At 40.0% G+C, this 16,143-nt stretch overlaps 1 protein-coding gene across 11 annotated transcripts in view; it reads left to right on the top strand.

Annotated features, from left to right (window-relative positions):
• MTCL1 (microtubule crosslinking factor 1) overlaps positions 1–16,143 on the top strand; it is a 103,163-nt gene that overhangs the window by 66,658 nt on the left and 20,362 nt on the right. For 4 of the 11 annotated variants that reach the window (XM_090137378.1, XM_090137373.1, XM_090137380.1 and 1 more), the window contains 4 exons: positions 1,825–1,917; positions 4,778–5,008; positions 6,393–6,581; positions 13,243–13,410. In XM_090137378.1, coding sequence (XP_089993504.1) covers positions 1,825–1,917; positions 4,778–5,008; positions 6,393–6,581; positions 13,243–13,410 — 681 coding nt within the window. Of the gene's footprint in view, positions 1–1,824; positions 1,918–4,711; positions 5,009–6,392; positions 6,582–13,242; positions 13,411–16,143 lie in introns of all 11 variants that reach the window. The other 7 variants (XM_090137375.1, XM_090137372.1, XM_090137377.1 and 4 more) reach the window with 3 other exon arrangements.

Raw genomic sequence — 16,143 nt, 5'->3', positions numbered from 1 at the left:
TAAAAAAAAACTGCACTGGTTTATCATTTTCATGTTCTAATTTTGCAGACAAAAGATATTCCCAGTGTATATGTAACTGTGTAATCCCAATTAGCATTAGTCTAAATTGCAACATATGATCTTGTAGCAAATTGCTGTTCATTGGAAAACACAAATGTGAAGTGAATAGTGAAAAAGTCAAACCTTATCTTCCTGGTAAAAGCTTTTGCTGCTCTGATTCAGTTTCTAATTTCAGGAGTCTAAAGACAAATTTCCTTTCTAGTTGCCAAAATATGAGGTCCTATGACTGTAGAGAGAGTTATGCTACGATCAGTTATACTTCATGTATATTTTAAATTAACAACATATGAATTTTTACAAGAATTGTGCTGTTTTCATTTCTTGAGGCAAACTACAAGATATTTTTACATGATTATTACCCATGGGAAGCAGTTGCCATGTGTAACTGTTTTTGCCAGATACATTCTGCACAATTCTGACTGATTTTGAATTCACGGGAAGAGGGAACACACATTTTTAAAATTACACCTAGATTAACTAGGTACGCTGGTTCTTGTTTACCACGTACCTAAAAAGTGGGTGAGACAGTTAATGTGTCAGCTCACTCTTGGTCACCTTCTGATGCCTTTTGGAGTGCTGAAAGTGTCAATTCTTCACATACAACACAGACGTGCACAAGTCAATGAGGGTATCAGAATCGTAGAATGGTTTGGGTTGGAAGTGTGCTCGGAGATCATCCAGTTCCAGCTCCCTGCCCTGGGTGAGGTTACCAACCACTAGATCAGGCACTACATCAGTATCAATTATCCAGTGGAGAAGGAACTTTGAAGCCTAAGGGGATCTCTTCTCTGAGTGTGTCTTTACTCAGAGAAGGAGGTGTTTGGTGGCAGTGTTTTCTGTGCTGGCACTGCTGATGTGTGCAGAGAGCCTGGCTGAGCAGCACGCCGATGCAGGCAAAGCATCCAAAGCAAGAGAGACAAAATGGAGAACACAGAAAGTGCTGATCAGGAATCTAAGCACCTCAAGATTAATTGGTGCAGCATAAATAGCAAGGTCTGTGACTGCACCTTCTTGGGTCTTTATTTTTGAATTAAGTAACTGTCAAGAGCAAATTGGATGGGGTGCCAAATTTATATTCAAAGTAAAATTGAAATTATTAAGATTAAAAAAGCGTTTGACCTAAAGGAGAGATCCTTAAGCGTAACGGTCAGATCTCAGGCTCACCTAATTTTTCACCGTGACATTTGTGGAGCAATTATTTTGAGTAGAAATTGCAGAATTAAGTCAACTTGTGCAGAGAGCTGCTCTGTGTCTGATGAAAGGAACTTTATATGCTCAATTGCTTTAATAAATGCTATCCCATTAACTGTCTAATCAGAAGTATTGCAAATGAATAAATAATAAGGTGCAAAATGTGCACATTAGATACATCTGCAGAGATGTTAAAATTCAATAGCTCTAATTATCATAGTAATATATGCTACCAAATGTGGAATCCTGCAAATAGGAACTGGTCTGGCAGATGACATTCGTGGTGAGCTGTTTCACTTCCTTGTGCTGTCCTGGAGCAGAGGACGCTCCAGCATCACAGCTTTAGCCTTCATAAGAAGCCACACACAAGACATTCCCACACACTTAGGACATTGCTCCTTATTTGCACACTGTGCTTTGGTTTTAACTGTTGATAAGCATGAGTTGTACAGATGTCTGTCCTGCGGTTCTTCTCTTTTTCCCTTTTTTTCCACAACCGAAACCCATTTTCTGCTAAGCCCATCCCTTTGTCCTGCTGATCAGCTGAGGGATTCCCATGTTTTACCTGTACAGAATGTATCGATACAGGAGCTTCAGGCTCAGCTTGAGCAGGAGACAAGACTTCACCAGGAGGAGCAAGAAAAGTTTACAGAAAAGATCATTCAGGTAAATACGAAACCCGACTGCTGGGAGACGTGTGGCCATGACGCGTGGCGTGGACCATGCTGTCCTGGTGGAGCCTTGTTGAGCTCCCTGGGAAAGCTTGGAGGCTGGGGAAATGCAAGCACAAAAAAAACAGTTTTGCTAATTTGAATCTGTTTTCTCCAATTGTTGGAGAGGAGTTTTGTCTTCCTGTGTGTAGGCTGTGTTAGAAAGAGTCCATGGCACTGGACAAAATTGAGCTATAAGGGGTACCCTGCCAGATGGCCACCTCAACGGAGGAATGGAAGTTGAGGCAGGGATATGGAATAGTGCAGAGGAGATTATATCAGCTCTGTCAACTCTCTGTGAGGATAGGAAGGGTACATTTGATCTCTGGGTGCATGTTGTGTTCTGTGCCTTATTCAGACCCCTCTTAGTCCAAAGAAAACCCAGCTTTTCTCTGAAGCTGGAGGAGTTTACTTTAGAATCTGAAACACAAAACAGGATCTTTTGTATCCCTCAGTGCCTCATGTTTCTAACCTCTTATTTGTAATTGGTGAACAAATCATATTTTGTTATATGGGTTTCCCTGCTTTTTTGAAGGATGGAACATATGAGCTTAACCCCTTTGTGATCTCTAGCTCCTAAAGCAAAACAAACAACTGTTACTCATTTTTGCAGGCCGTTTGGCTCTTAAAAGAGGTTTTCTTTTTAAATTTACTCTCAGACTAAATTCAGCACAACTACTGCATAACGTTAAGTATTTATCCTTGAGCCAGCTAATCTCATTATGACCACGTGGTATCACTCATTTTTCATAAGTAGCTTTAATTTTCGGTTGATCTCAATAGGAGCTTCCTCATGGAGGCTTTGCTTTTGAAGAAAACCCATAAATTGATTTCTTTCCTAGTTGCCTTGGCCATGAATGCTTTTTGGATGTTATGTCCGCCTCAAAGTTATTTTCTTTTGCAGTAGGTATCCATTGAAAAAGCACAAAAATATTCTGCTATCTCCACCAGGACGTTCTGCAAGAATCTGTGACTACATGGATTTAGATTGTAACAGCTATTAAAGCAATGAGAAATGCAGCAAAATCGATGCTAACCATTCATGCTTTCAGCTAGTAGAAACAGAATAATAAAACTACCTCCTGGATTCTTTATTTTTTTTTCCAGATTATGGCCATCCTGTTGATATTATTCCTTTTTTTTATCGTCTTCCAGGACTTCTGGTGGAAATGACTCATAGATCTTTGCTGTATTTAGCCATAGCTTCATTTGGTGGAAGAATTTGCATCATCACAAAGTCTGTTCATTTATTCCCTTAAAATTTAAATATAAAAGAGAGAACTCCTTTTTTACTCTCATTTTTTTTGCAATATTTAATGACATCATGTTTGTGTGTGGTAGCACTGTATAATCCTGTGAGTGTCATCAGGAGATGCATGTATGTTTTTGGGGCCATTATATCTGATATTGCTTCAGACTACTTTTAAGATGCATTTTAAACCCATATGACTTAGTAACCGCTGTGAATAATTTAATCAGGAATATTTTACAAGCCATACAGTTCCTTAAAGAATTATTTATTTATCAATTTTTATTATAAAAAGGTTCCAAATCATTTAGATCAATGTTATGGATGTATTAATGCATAGTTGCATAGATGTTGTAAATTTGTGTTATGTCAGAGCGCATCGTTTAAAGGGCAGGAGAGTCCTTAGTAAACAGTCTAGTATGAAACAGTAGCATCTGAAGGTTGCCATGTAAACCAAGCATATATTTGTTAGCAGTACTAAGTGGTAGGGGTTGCAGAAGAAGAATCCATAAGCATTCTTTATCCTCGTGTGTTTCTTTCAGGATATGTTCCTTAAATCATTATGGTCTTTAGTTTACTTTGGCTTTCCTCATCTATGGAGCTGGTCAGGCAAGGGAAAAGCTCCTCTCCAAAATGGAAACTTGTAGAAACTGACATCTGTAGGTGGTAGCTCTGTACTCCTTCTCTAACTGACCTTTCTTGATGAATCAGAACTACAGCTTGGTTGAAGGGGAAAGGCCATCTCTTCCACGTAGAAGAAGGGATCCTGTACAACAAACTTATACAAGTGTTATGGGGCCAGTGTCGTGTAGTGGTTTGATTTTGACATATTGAGGGGGAAGTCACATTTAAAGAATATTGTTTCAGATTGGCTTGTGTTGAAAGGAACGTAATGATATGTTAGCTTCAAACAGTGATCGTTTCTGGTGCTTCTGGTACTGAAACTGAGACATATTGAAGGCCAAGTTGCAGCCTATTTCTGTCTCTTCTGTTTCTGCCTGTGTCCCTGACCTAGAAGTATTTGTTTTCTAGGTTCAGAGATGTCTGAGTATGATGCAGGTCTATGGGGAGCACTGCCCTTATAGAAGGAGAAGGAGGTGTATTCACAGAGGAAGGGATGAGTGTGTAGCCGAGGAGATTAGGATCATATTTCAGGTTGTCTGAAGGGCAATTGCAGTCCCAGAAATAGTTTCAAATACATTTAGCAGATGTGATGTATGTAGCACTTAGAGTGGTGCCTGTTCCCGGAATGTACTGCAGGGATACAATCAAGAGAGGGAAGAAAGTTTGATGAGTATAAAACATTTAAACTTGCATCCTTAGAGTAAACAAACTGTCCAATTCCATGGCACTTTACTAAGATATGGTTATTAAGCTAAGTTTATTGGCTGCTGGCCCCTAACTTCATCAACATGACAGTTATAACTGCTAAGGAACTTGTTGAGCTAAACTGAATAACTATTCATTACTGATGAAAATTAGATATTTCAATTTGTCTCAGCCAACAAAATCCTGGAGACCACCAGCACACCAGCACTTTGACACGGTGTCTGTTGTTCCATTAAAGCTGGAAGAGGAGCATATGCAGACCCTGAGGAGGAAAGATTTGGAAGTGCAGAGCTTGACTTTGCAGAACAAACTGGAAGAAAAGACTTGGAGCCAGGAGAAGAGTTTGCTGCAGCAAGAACTCAGACATTTCAAGCAGGACACTTTCCTCGTATATGTCAAACTGAAGTGGCTGCTGAAACACTGGCGGCAAGGCAAGCGAATGGACGATGATGCGGAGGACATATTAGAGGTAACTGGCCCACCACCACTAAGCCAATGAAATTGCATTGGATGTTCTTTCTTTAACTGTAGATTTTAAATATGATGTAGCATCACCAACTGTAAGCGAACTCAGATTTTAAGAGGATTCGAATAAAACACAAAGCTTTTTCTTATTATTGGTTTGCGCTAAAGGATATTTTGCATTCTGTCTTCATGTTACATGTAGCTTATCTTTAAATCTAAACCCTTAACTAGTACAAGCATTTGGCCTTAAAAAGATCTCCCATAGTAAATGAAGATTTAATTAAGTCTCTAAGATAATAACCCTGAATAGTTTTTGGAAAGAAAAATATCTTAATGAGCTGATGGAGTCAAATCTGTTTAGATGGGTTGAGTGCTTTTGTCATTGTGTGCAATGTGTTCCTTATAAAGCCTTCAGTAATACAGATGGAGGGAAGCTCTGTTTTCATGTTGGCAAGAGAATTATACAGTCTTGTGGGAACTCACAGTGAATCATTCTTGTTTTTTCCTTTTCTTCATACACACGTCTATCACCGTCAGGAGGAGTACACCAGTAGTCATCAAAGTAATTTTCCAAGTAGCAACTAAATTAAGATAAGGAATTTCAAGAGCACATTAACAACCCGGAATCCCAAAGCTGACACGTCTTAGCAGGGATGTGATGGCAGAAAGTGCTTTTCTAAAGGCGCTGCTATATCGCGTCAAGCTGCATGCCCAGAATTACAGTTTGCTTCAGATATCCCACGTAAAGGAAACGTAACAAGAAAAATGCACTTACCCACCCCTGACATTTTAACCAGAATTCTGGGGATCATAGAATTATCCTGCAGGATCATGCAGTTCTGAAACATTTTGCTAAGGCAGCTAAGTAATTTTTTCAGTATTTCAGATATTTATACACCAAGTGTCTTTCAGTCTTTTGCTACGTTTGGCAGAACAAGTAAACTTTCAGGTGTAGTAGAAGTAGCTCCACTGTTATGTATTCTGTATAAAGGGTGCTGTGGTATAATGAGTCAGAAACAAGGGCTGAGTATCTATTTAGAAATAATTCCATTCTACTTTATTTCAGCAGTACTAATTTGCTTGTGTGTAAAATAGCTCATCTTCTAGAATCAGAAGCTTTCATTTTTTTATTGTTTGGATTTTTGACTGGGTAATTTACAATCAATCCATCTCCAGTCGTTACTGGTAGCAGATGATTTGCTAACATAGTAGAGAATACGAAGTGCTAGATTAGGATACTCCCTGATCTCTACATTTTCATTATACCACCAGTGTCCTGTGTGGCTTTTTCATTGATGCACGGCAGACTATATCCACCATACTGCATTTCTCTCTTCCTAAGTAACTGGCAAAGAGAGTGTTGCTGTGTCTCATCTCTTGCATTTCAGATCGAGCATCTTGAAGCCCTCCCAGAATTTGGCATTCAGTCTGAGCAGAAGGCAGATGATACGGAGCGAGAGGAGGAGGAAGAGGATGTTGTGTTTGCACTGACAGATTTCTCCCAGCGTCCCACTGCAGAGAGTGCAGATCACGGACCACAGCTGCAGACTGCAGAGTTACTGCAGCAGCAGAAGCAGGTACCATACCATCTGTATAGTGTGTCCTAGGAATGGAAACTGTGGATGTTCCAAGGGAATTCATTTTTTTATGCTGCTGTGTTAAGTCACCTAAAATCACACTTGTAAAAATCCTGCTAGCTGCACAGCAATTACAATGGACTTTGTCCATTATATTTATATTTAATCAGGAGTCGTGTGATTACTGTTCTCCTGTTGGCAGATGCTATCAGTGAAAAATCCTATTTCCTCCTATGGCTGTTTGCCCAGAAACATCTATCAGTGTGTGATGGTTTGCAGAATTCACATGCTCGTCTTTCTGAGCAGATCTATTCTATTCTACTGTCAAGCTTTTAGTGAGTAGAGGTGATTTTATTTCCTTTAAATTATTTAAGAAACTAGTACGTATATTTAACGTTTTCCTCAGAGATGATGAGAAAGCAATGCAAAAGTTCCTTCCTGTCACTGGACTTGTTTTTAGATACCTAAAAGCAAATCATGCTGACTTTTCCTTGACATCTCCGGTGCCCTGCCTATGTGTGCCACATATGCCAGCTTTTTGCATTGAGTATGCCAGCAGTCCTACCAATAGCAGTACACATACAAAGGGGACAAAGTTAAGGCTTCTATCTGTTCTTCATATACACTTTATATTTTTGCAGTCAGAAGGCAAATGGAACAAGAACTCTGTGCAAAACACAAATCTAATGAAAATAGTTTTGAAGGTTTATTCCTTATGCTCAGTGTCTGCCCAGCCCCTGACTTGGGAGCCCACTCCACAGCAAGACCATTCAGACACTTGTGTCCCTGTGACTGTCTTGCTTTGCTGGTCTCACTACAGGCTCTGGGGATGGTGTCTTTTCATTTCAGTTCTCTGTCTTGAATTCTCCAGACTCTCAGGATGACATACAATCTATTTACTTATTGTCTATGGTCTAATAGATACACAGCAAGGAGTAAATTTCTGTCTTTTAGTAAAGTTAGACTGGTGCTTTGGAGATGCATAAAGCTGTATTGCAACCAACCTCACTAATCTGAGGTGTAACTTCATGTACAATTTCTGTTTTTACACTAGAGAACAAAAAAACACATTTTATGCCACTTCATATTCTGTTTTGTATTTATATACTCTTTTACTTTCCCTTTTAATAGTTCTAGCTGACAGCTCCACTCTCTGGCTAAGATTTTCTGTGATGTGTGCTACCAAGGTAATAATAAATTGATCAGTTTGGCATCTGGAATGGACCTAGTGTTACTAATCTTATAGGAGGTCAGACATGGCTGTTTTTGAGGACATAACTTGCCAGCCACCCAGACCCATCCTTTTGGCACCCTCTTCTCTGGCAGAGGTTGAAGAAGGCTCCTGAGTAGGTCATTTAACTGCATTATACCTGTAGACTGACATGATCTAAAATGACTAGAATAAATCTACGCCCTCTTACTATCTCAATACAGCTTCTGTTGTATACAACTGTCCATAGATACATCTTAAAATGACCAAGAGCATACAAATAAATTATGTCCTCTTTGAAATGATCATTGCTTTAACATTAATCTCAACTGAAGTGGTCTAAACGGAAAGCAGAATTTCATAATTCATTTTAATAAACTTTTCAAGATGTTCTAATGCGGCAGTTCCAGCTATCTTGCTTAAAAAAATGAGCCATAGGAGCAGACCAAATCTCACTACTCTTCCTGATATTGAACAGTGCATGATATCCAAATGGACCTCTGAAAGTAAAATAGATTTCTTGGCTTTCTGCCAAGAGAAAAAGTGGTATTTCAGCAATGTGAGGTGAGGGGACTGCTAAATATTTCCCATTTCCAGCACTGTTACATGTTTTGCTCACTCTCTCTACATTATAGAGTGCTAAATCTTCAAAGCAAATACTATTTACTGTCCATCAGCATGTGAAGAAGGGCTTTGGGGGCTTGTATTTGTCAGTGGCAAGAAGAGATTATAATTATACTCTGGCACAGAAATAACAAGTCTTAGCATAGGTTAATTCTGATTCAAGCATTGGAAATGCCTTCTGGAAGATGGTGGCAGAAGAGTCATTGAGCATGCACCTCCCATGCCCTCGAGGCTCACCTCAAGCACCTCAGTACCATTTGGACTTGAATTGTCTGTCCTGCTGTGGTGGATTGTTTGGCCCTGCAAACCTCCTTCCCCTCACTCAGCAACCTCAAAAACCTGGACTTTGCTCTACACCATTACAGGCTTTCTCCTATAACTGGCAGCTCCACTTAATTCACATGTGACCCCAAAATGCAAGCTTGTTAATGCATCCATTAACTAAACAAAACTAGAGCGAGAAACCACTTCACCTGTGTAATCTAATGTCCAAAAGCTCTAAGAGTATCAGCTGACCCACAGCACATCCTTTCTGAAGGGCAAACTCAGCAGTACTCACTTCCCAGTACAACACTGTCTGGTCAGACTGCACTAAAAAAACCACCCAGGGGTATGGAGGTCTTCAGTAGGTCCCTTAAACTCTCAGCTGGAAGCAAGCGCTGTTTATATGGGGAATTCAGGGTGAGTGGTGAAGGTGGAAGTCTCCAAGGTCTGCCGCTGCCCAGGAGAGTCATAAGTTGCTGCTTCTGCCTGATGAGTTTCAAGATGAAATGCATCAGTGGTTGTTTCACATTAGGAAGGAAATCTTGAAATAGTCTAGCAGTAGTTGGGAGGACTAGGTCAGAAAAAAGAAAAGGCTTCCTGTAACTTGAGGTAATCCATTCTTATTTTTAACATTTAGTGTTAATATTTAATGGCTTGTATTTTCAGCCTACGTTCCTGTTTCTGACTTTCTTACCCTGTGTGGAGAGTGAAATTGCTCTGAGAAAAATTATAAACCCCAAGACCTTAAAAAAGCAGTCTTTGATTTTATATTATTGTGATTTGTGGTACTCAACTTGATGGAAAATACTTGTCTCACTTGTCTAGGACATTTATGTGGCTCCCCATGGAGGTGGTGTTGTCCCTTAGCTGATAGCAGGGGCACATTGCAGAAAGTGAGAGGCAAGAAAATGGCAAGGTTCGAGGTTCAACAAAGTCTGGTGAAGGTCAGAAGACAATCAGGCTAATCAGAGTTTGTTACAGGCTTGCTATAAATGGGCATTTCAATGTGTGTAGTAAGAGATGAGGGAGAATTGGCTGCAGAGAAGCAAGTGCTTTAGTACAGCTGAGTAGAAGGAGTGAAAAGTTGGATATGTAGGATAAGGGAAGTAAGAAGAAGAGTTTATACATTTGTGTTTCAGTGGAAAAAGCATTAAAAAGCAATACACTCATATATTGGTGATGGTGGGAGGAGGTCAAGAAAATCCCCGATTATATCTTTTTTTGCTCATGCAGTATTTGTTTTCAAAGCATAGTAAAGGAAAAGCCCGGAGGAATAGTAAATAAGACCGAAGTATACTAAAATGATTTGCATCAAGATGTGGCTTCACTTTTGCTTGTATCAATGCTTATAAATATGGAATGGGCATGAGTCAACTGGATGGGGCCGGGCTCTTTTTGGTGGTGTGCAGTGACAGAACAAGGGACAAAGAGCACAAACCAGAAAAAAGAAAGTTCCATCTGAACGTGAGAATGGCCTTCTTCACTGCAAGGGTGACAGAGTGCTGAAACAGCTGCCAGAGGAGGTTTTGGAGTCTCCTTCTCAGGAGATATTCAAAACCTGCCTGTTCCACCTGCTGTAGGGATCTGTTTTAGCAGGAGCTGGGCTGGGTGATCTCCAGAGGTCCAGGTTCCTTCCAGTCCTTCCAATTCTGTTATTCTGTGATCTCTGACTTTACAGAAACAAGCAGTCCTTGTTTGCTTATTTAGGCAAGACTTTGTGTGGAGTGCTCTACTAAACAGTTTGTAATACCAGACTCTGGAATTTAATTGAGGTTTCCTACATTAAGCTTTTACATGTCTTCAGCTGTTGTTCCCTTCACCTATAAAATCTGGGCTGTGGAGGCACAACAAGACTTCTGTAATTCTTCTGTCCTAGACCAGTTGTCAGTCACTCAGATTCTCTGTGCTTGAAATTGCAGTAACTGGTCAGTACTACAGAGGCAGATCCTTGCATTGTAGCTTGCTTGGGGAATTACAGTCATGGCCCATTTCTTCTGCCTGTATGACATCTCTGGGAGGGACAGGAAAACTGTAACGATCTTTGTTTGGTATCTATGGGGCTTATGCAGAAGCTGTTCGGCAGTTTCACCAGCAGAAATCTCAGACATGTCTAGATGTAAATGTTGTATTTCATTGCCTCACAAGTACTTCATCTGTTCTCTCAGATTGGCAAAACAGAAAAATAGTCTCACAGAACTCTCCAAATTCAAATTGTAAATACAAAGCCATGCAAAGGAGACATCTCTGCTGGAATTAGGGGTATGCAACCAAAACTGGATATATATTGGCAAGTTAATTAAAATCCCAGCAAGCCCAGGGGGCACCTGGGGTGCTTGTCTTCATAACAGTGACATTGATGTAATACCTCTAGAAATAATGTGTGTCCTCATCCCAGTAGGCTATAAACCTGTAATGAGGCTCACTTGGCACCTCTCTGTACTAGTCTGACACTTCTTTCCTCACAAAACCTAATTTTGCAGTACTCCAAAGCTAAAAAATATATGCATGGGATGGAGGGATGTAGTTTGCTTCAGTTGTATTTGGGTTTATTTTTCTTCTGCCTCATTTCTCTTGTGCAGCCTTTCAGTTACTCTGCTAAATAAAGCAAACCAAAAGCACAGAATGTGGCTCCTGAATAAAAGTACTTCATAAACATGTGGGGTCAGGGTATTCAAAAGCGAGCGAGGCTGGAATTTGAAGCACTTAGTACCCAGCAGCTCCTACTGTGACACTAAGGACAAATCTTCAAAAGAGCTCTTATTCTGATTACTACACAACGGGCTTGAGATGTTTGGAGAATCTAGCCTTAATTGGGTATCAGAATGAGAATTCATGGTGAAAACATAAATTCTCATTACATATTGCAAAGTAGGAGATCTTATACACATGATGAAGACCGCTGCTGTATAGTAGCAAACTGCTAATTGGCATTAAATGTTAATGAAATTAATTCTGCTTCTGTGAGTTTGTTTCTTATAAAACCGCACATTATACACCATCACATTTCATTAGCCCAAACAAATTATATGTCAGTCAGTGAGCACCTGCAGTCATTTCCCTGTGTCTGGCTTTTTTTTTTTTTTTTTTTTTTTTCTGATGAACTAAATGGCTTGGAAAAAGTAGAGCACACTTGCTTGTTTGTTTCTTAAAGAACAAAAAAAAGGGTCTGCGGCATCTCACTAGCAATTACAGAAGTGGGTGAGGTGGGGTCAGTGATGTCAAAAATCTGGTCAGCACATGAGATCGACTTCTCTGTATGCACAATATGCTATATGTGTTGTTGTTAGGGGGAAAAAATGCTTTAAAAACTATTTAGATTTTTTTGTACGTCTGTTTATTGGATTTGCCTGCAATGAAGTCCTTGTGTATATACTTCATGACACACCAGAAAAGAGAAATTGCAGGAAGCCTCCACTTGAGCAAAATAAATAAATTATAGAATGAATTAGACTATCGTGCAAGAATTGAGACAACTAATTTGAGTTAGATTTTTCCAAGGAAGCTAGTGTGCTCATAAGAACTAGGTGATAAAATGCTGAGTTTGTTGAGTAAGCTTTCCCATTTTTTTTGCTCACGTTGTACCTGCTAATCAATAATAATTTTCTTAAAAGTCTTTTCTATTCAGAATAACTTGTCAGATACGATCTCTGGCTGCTCCTTGATCTTTGAAAGGCTTGTGAGAGCATTTGATTAAAATCTTGGATAAAGAAATCATTTCTGTTTCCAAACTCAATTGCTGCAAAAAAAATTTGGAGAATACCTTTTGTTTAATGATCCAGAATGAATCTTTTGAAAACATCAAAATGACAGTTTTTGCAAATCTTCACAGAATTTGCAGAAGTTTTATGCCAAAACTAAGGAAAAAAAGATTCAGAGATTTTGGATGCATGTTCATCTGTGCCTTTTGGTATTTTTGCCAAGATCGGATGTCATCACTGGGCTAGACTTTTAATTTGTCTCTGTTCTTTGCTTCTGGCTAGTGCAGCAGCACGGAGACCATTTTCAATATGACCAAGGCATTCTCAACAAAGCATGAATGGGATCTGCGCTTTGATCCTGTTCTGCAGGAGGGAAAGAAGCCTACCTGGCATTTGTGACTTCGGTACCAAAGTGGGTACTGTTGCAGAGCTGTGTGTAGCTGCCTGGAACTGAGGATAAGTGTGAGGTGCAGACTAGCAGAACACCTCAAATCAAAACCTCTCATGTTTTTCCCTGTGTAATTTTGTCTGATAATACAAAAAGCTTTAAAAGTGAGTCACTTTTCACAATTTAGTTTGCAAACACTTGAGATTTGATGCTGAGCCATGAGTGTATGTATGAGACAAGCACTACTGTATTAAAAGAACTTTATTAGAGATGACCTCAATCCAGAAAGGTACATAGCACCTTTTTCAGTGTGACTCATATCTTTGCATGAGTGCTTCGGAATTAGGGCTAGCAAGAAAAAGTAGTCACAGAAAGCATTGTTATTGTAATGGGAGTGCAGACATTTTTTCCTCTCACAGATGAAACTGGAGGCTGAAGGCATCTGGTGACAACATATATTTTGCTTTGTTCTGGCAGGCAAGTGAGAATCGGAAGCTGCTGAGTGCTGTGAAGGGCCTGCTGGATGACTTCCGCTCCGAGCTGCGGGACGATGAGCGCGAGCGCCAGGGGCTCCAGCAGCAGTATGCCCTGGACAAGGCAGCTTGGGAGGTGGAAATGACTGAGCTGAAGTGCCATCTGGAACAGGTACTGTCTCATGGCCAGCACCCTGGAAGGATGCTGGAGTCACTTAATGACTCTCTGAGAATCAGAAGAGCTGCTACATTTATTCATTTTAGCCTGGTGCCTGAAAGCCCCCCTGAAGCCTGGGCAATGCTTTGAGTCATGAGTTGCCTCTTGGGTTCCAGTTGTCCCAGTGTGAGTGCTTGTTAGTAGATACTGGGTAATGTAAGTAAAAATGAAGGAACTGAACCTCTTCTAGCTAAATGTTCTCAGAACAGCTGGCTGGTAATGTATCAGCTACAATAATGAGACTTGCAGGTGCCTGTACTTACTGGCATTTATAGGAGAGAGAATGTCTTGGTGTTGGCATGCTGATAACTATCTCATCACTGTGCCTTGGCACATAAGAACTGCAGTATTTGATGCATGAGAGAAAAGAGTGATTTAATGATTCTGAAGCATTAGGTCAGTTTCATAGTGTTGAACCAGCCAGTCAAATCTACTGTTAGTGATGATTGGTACCCTGCTGAACAGATAGCTCTAGCTCTAAGTTACTATTAGAACTACGTATGTAAAATCTGGGCTGGGTGCTGCAGTGCAGTGAAGATGTACAATTTCTGAAACAAACAAACAACAACAACAAAAATCAGCAAAAAATCCACAGGGGTTCATTTCCAAAGCTGATGGCTTAAGAGCTCTAATTTACCATACTGAAAAAGGGAGGAGTGGGGGAAAGAGTAAATTCAGATCTTGAGAAAAAGATTTGCAATTGCAGAGCTTCTCTGCAGAAGACAGATATAATAAAAATATTTGCTGCTGAGAGGGTGATGTATTTAGGAGGATTTACTGAGCATCCCAGCACTGTCTGGAGACTCACACTGACGGACAGAGCTGAAATGTGAGCACTTATTTTTCTGTACAGGTACTGTAAACTTGTTACCCAGAATGAAGAAAGAAGCTTTCATTTTAGCAGTTTTCTCTCAGTGGATTCAAATTCTTAGTTCAGATCAGCTGCTTCTTTGTGCACGCAAATTTCCAGAGAGCAGGTCACTTGAAAAGAGAAACAAAATCAATCGCCATTTTTGTTCCTCCGGAATAAACCCTGGATGAGAGTTTTACCTTAAACTAAAGATGGCAATGAAGAACAAAACCTAGAGAAAGTTACTTTGAGAATTAACTGCCAATTTAAAGCTCACATGTTCTGTGAATTATTTACTTCAGGGCTGCCATTTTGGTTGTTGCACAGTGCTGCTCTCCCTGCCCAGGGACAAGATAGATTTATTGCATTCCTTCTGGTGGCTTTGTCAGGCTCTTTGCCATCCCCACTGCTCTACTGGCAATAATCTCTAACGTATGCTAATTACTGAGCTGTGGGTGTTACTTTTTGCATTTTTTTCAAGCAAATGAAAAGAACAAAACTGATCAATATTTAAGACGTAAAACTAACTTCCTCAGCAGATTCCCCAAACTGCATTTATATTTCACAGTAAAAAGAGGTCCCTTATGAAGCAGCAAAGAGAGAGCACATAAATCATAAAAATGTCAATTGGGATAGTGCTAACAGTGCTCGTGTCCCACCGAGGTCTGTTGTATGTGCTCACAATTACAAGAAAGCAATTAAAAAACGAAACATAAAAAATAGTAATATTATAAACACGAAATACAAATGTTATAAATATGCCATGCCCTCTGTCCTGCCCTCTTACCTCAGCTTCTGCACACCAACCTCAACTGCACTGGCCTGGGCTGGCAGAGGGCTGCAGCTCTTTCTGTGATCTCCCTATGCAGCCCATATCACTATTTTTTATATTTATTTTACAAATATAAATACTGTAAGTATGGAATTGACTCAAACTAATTATTATGATTCAAAATATGGGGGTTTTGCTCTTGGTTATATTTGAGATGGGAAGAGCTAGTAAAGAACACCTGAAATATCAGCATTACATATAGTCACATTAACAGACTTTTCTGTTCTTTGCCAACGTGTGGACTAACAGCTTTAGCTAAACAGCCAAGCTTGCCATGGTGTGAGGATAGGAAGGCTTTGCAGGATGTCGTTTTGTCACTTTGATTGGCAGTGATGAAGCAGCAGGCTGTGCAGCACTCCCACCATAGGGGGCTATAGGGCTGTCCAGCCCCTAACAAACCCATAGAGAATCATGGCCTTTCTAGTCTCCACTTTTGTATGCACTGCCACTGTTTTCCACCTTTTTTGAGAAGCAGTAGGTCAATTAGCAAGAGCGTTTTCCTCAAGAGTCACCTCCTAATTAATGGTTACTGACAATGATTTTGCATTTTAATGCTTGAACTCTGTATAGGAAAGAAAGAGCAAAAGGAAGGAAGAAAACTCCTTTGTTACAAAAGCATTGCATACACGAGTTGATAATGTACTGTTCCCTGCTGCTTCTGTGCTTTAGCACTGTATATCATTAAAATAAAAGTCTTGGCTCTCAGAAATGAATGTACATCTTATTTGGCAGAAGGCTCCTTAGGCATTGTTTTTAAGATAAGATAAGATTAAGATAAATAATTAAGATAAATAATGAGGTTGCTCCTAAGCATGGAATCTTGGTAAGTCTGAGCAATAGAGAGTCACAATAATTGTCAGCCCCCAGCTGATGGAAGTGAAAAATCCCAGTATTCTGGGAGCTATGAGCAAACCCAGCACATGTATTGAGAACTGGCACATGAGGACATGGACCCTCACTAGGATTTCAACCAATAATCAAGCTTGGGGATCCTTGAGGGGGAACA

Source organism: Phasianus colchicus, chromosome 3 (assembly GCF_987193195.1).
Source record: "Phasianus colchicus chromosome 3, bPhaCol1.hap1.1, whole genome shotgun sequence".
Taxonomy (NCBI): Eukaryota; Metazoa; Chordata; class Aves; order Galliformes; family Phasianidae; genus Phasianus; species Phasianus colchicus.
This window is presented reverse-complemented; position numbering and strand designations above follow the sequence as displayed.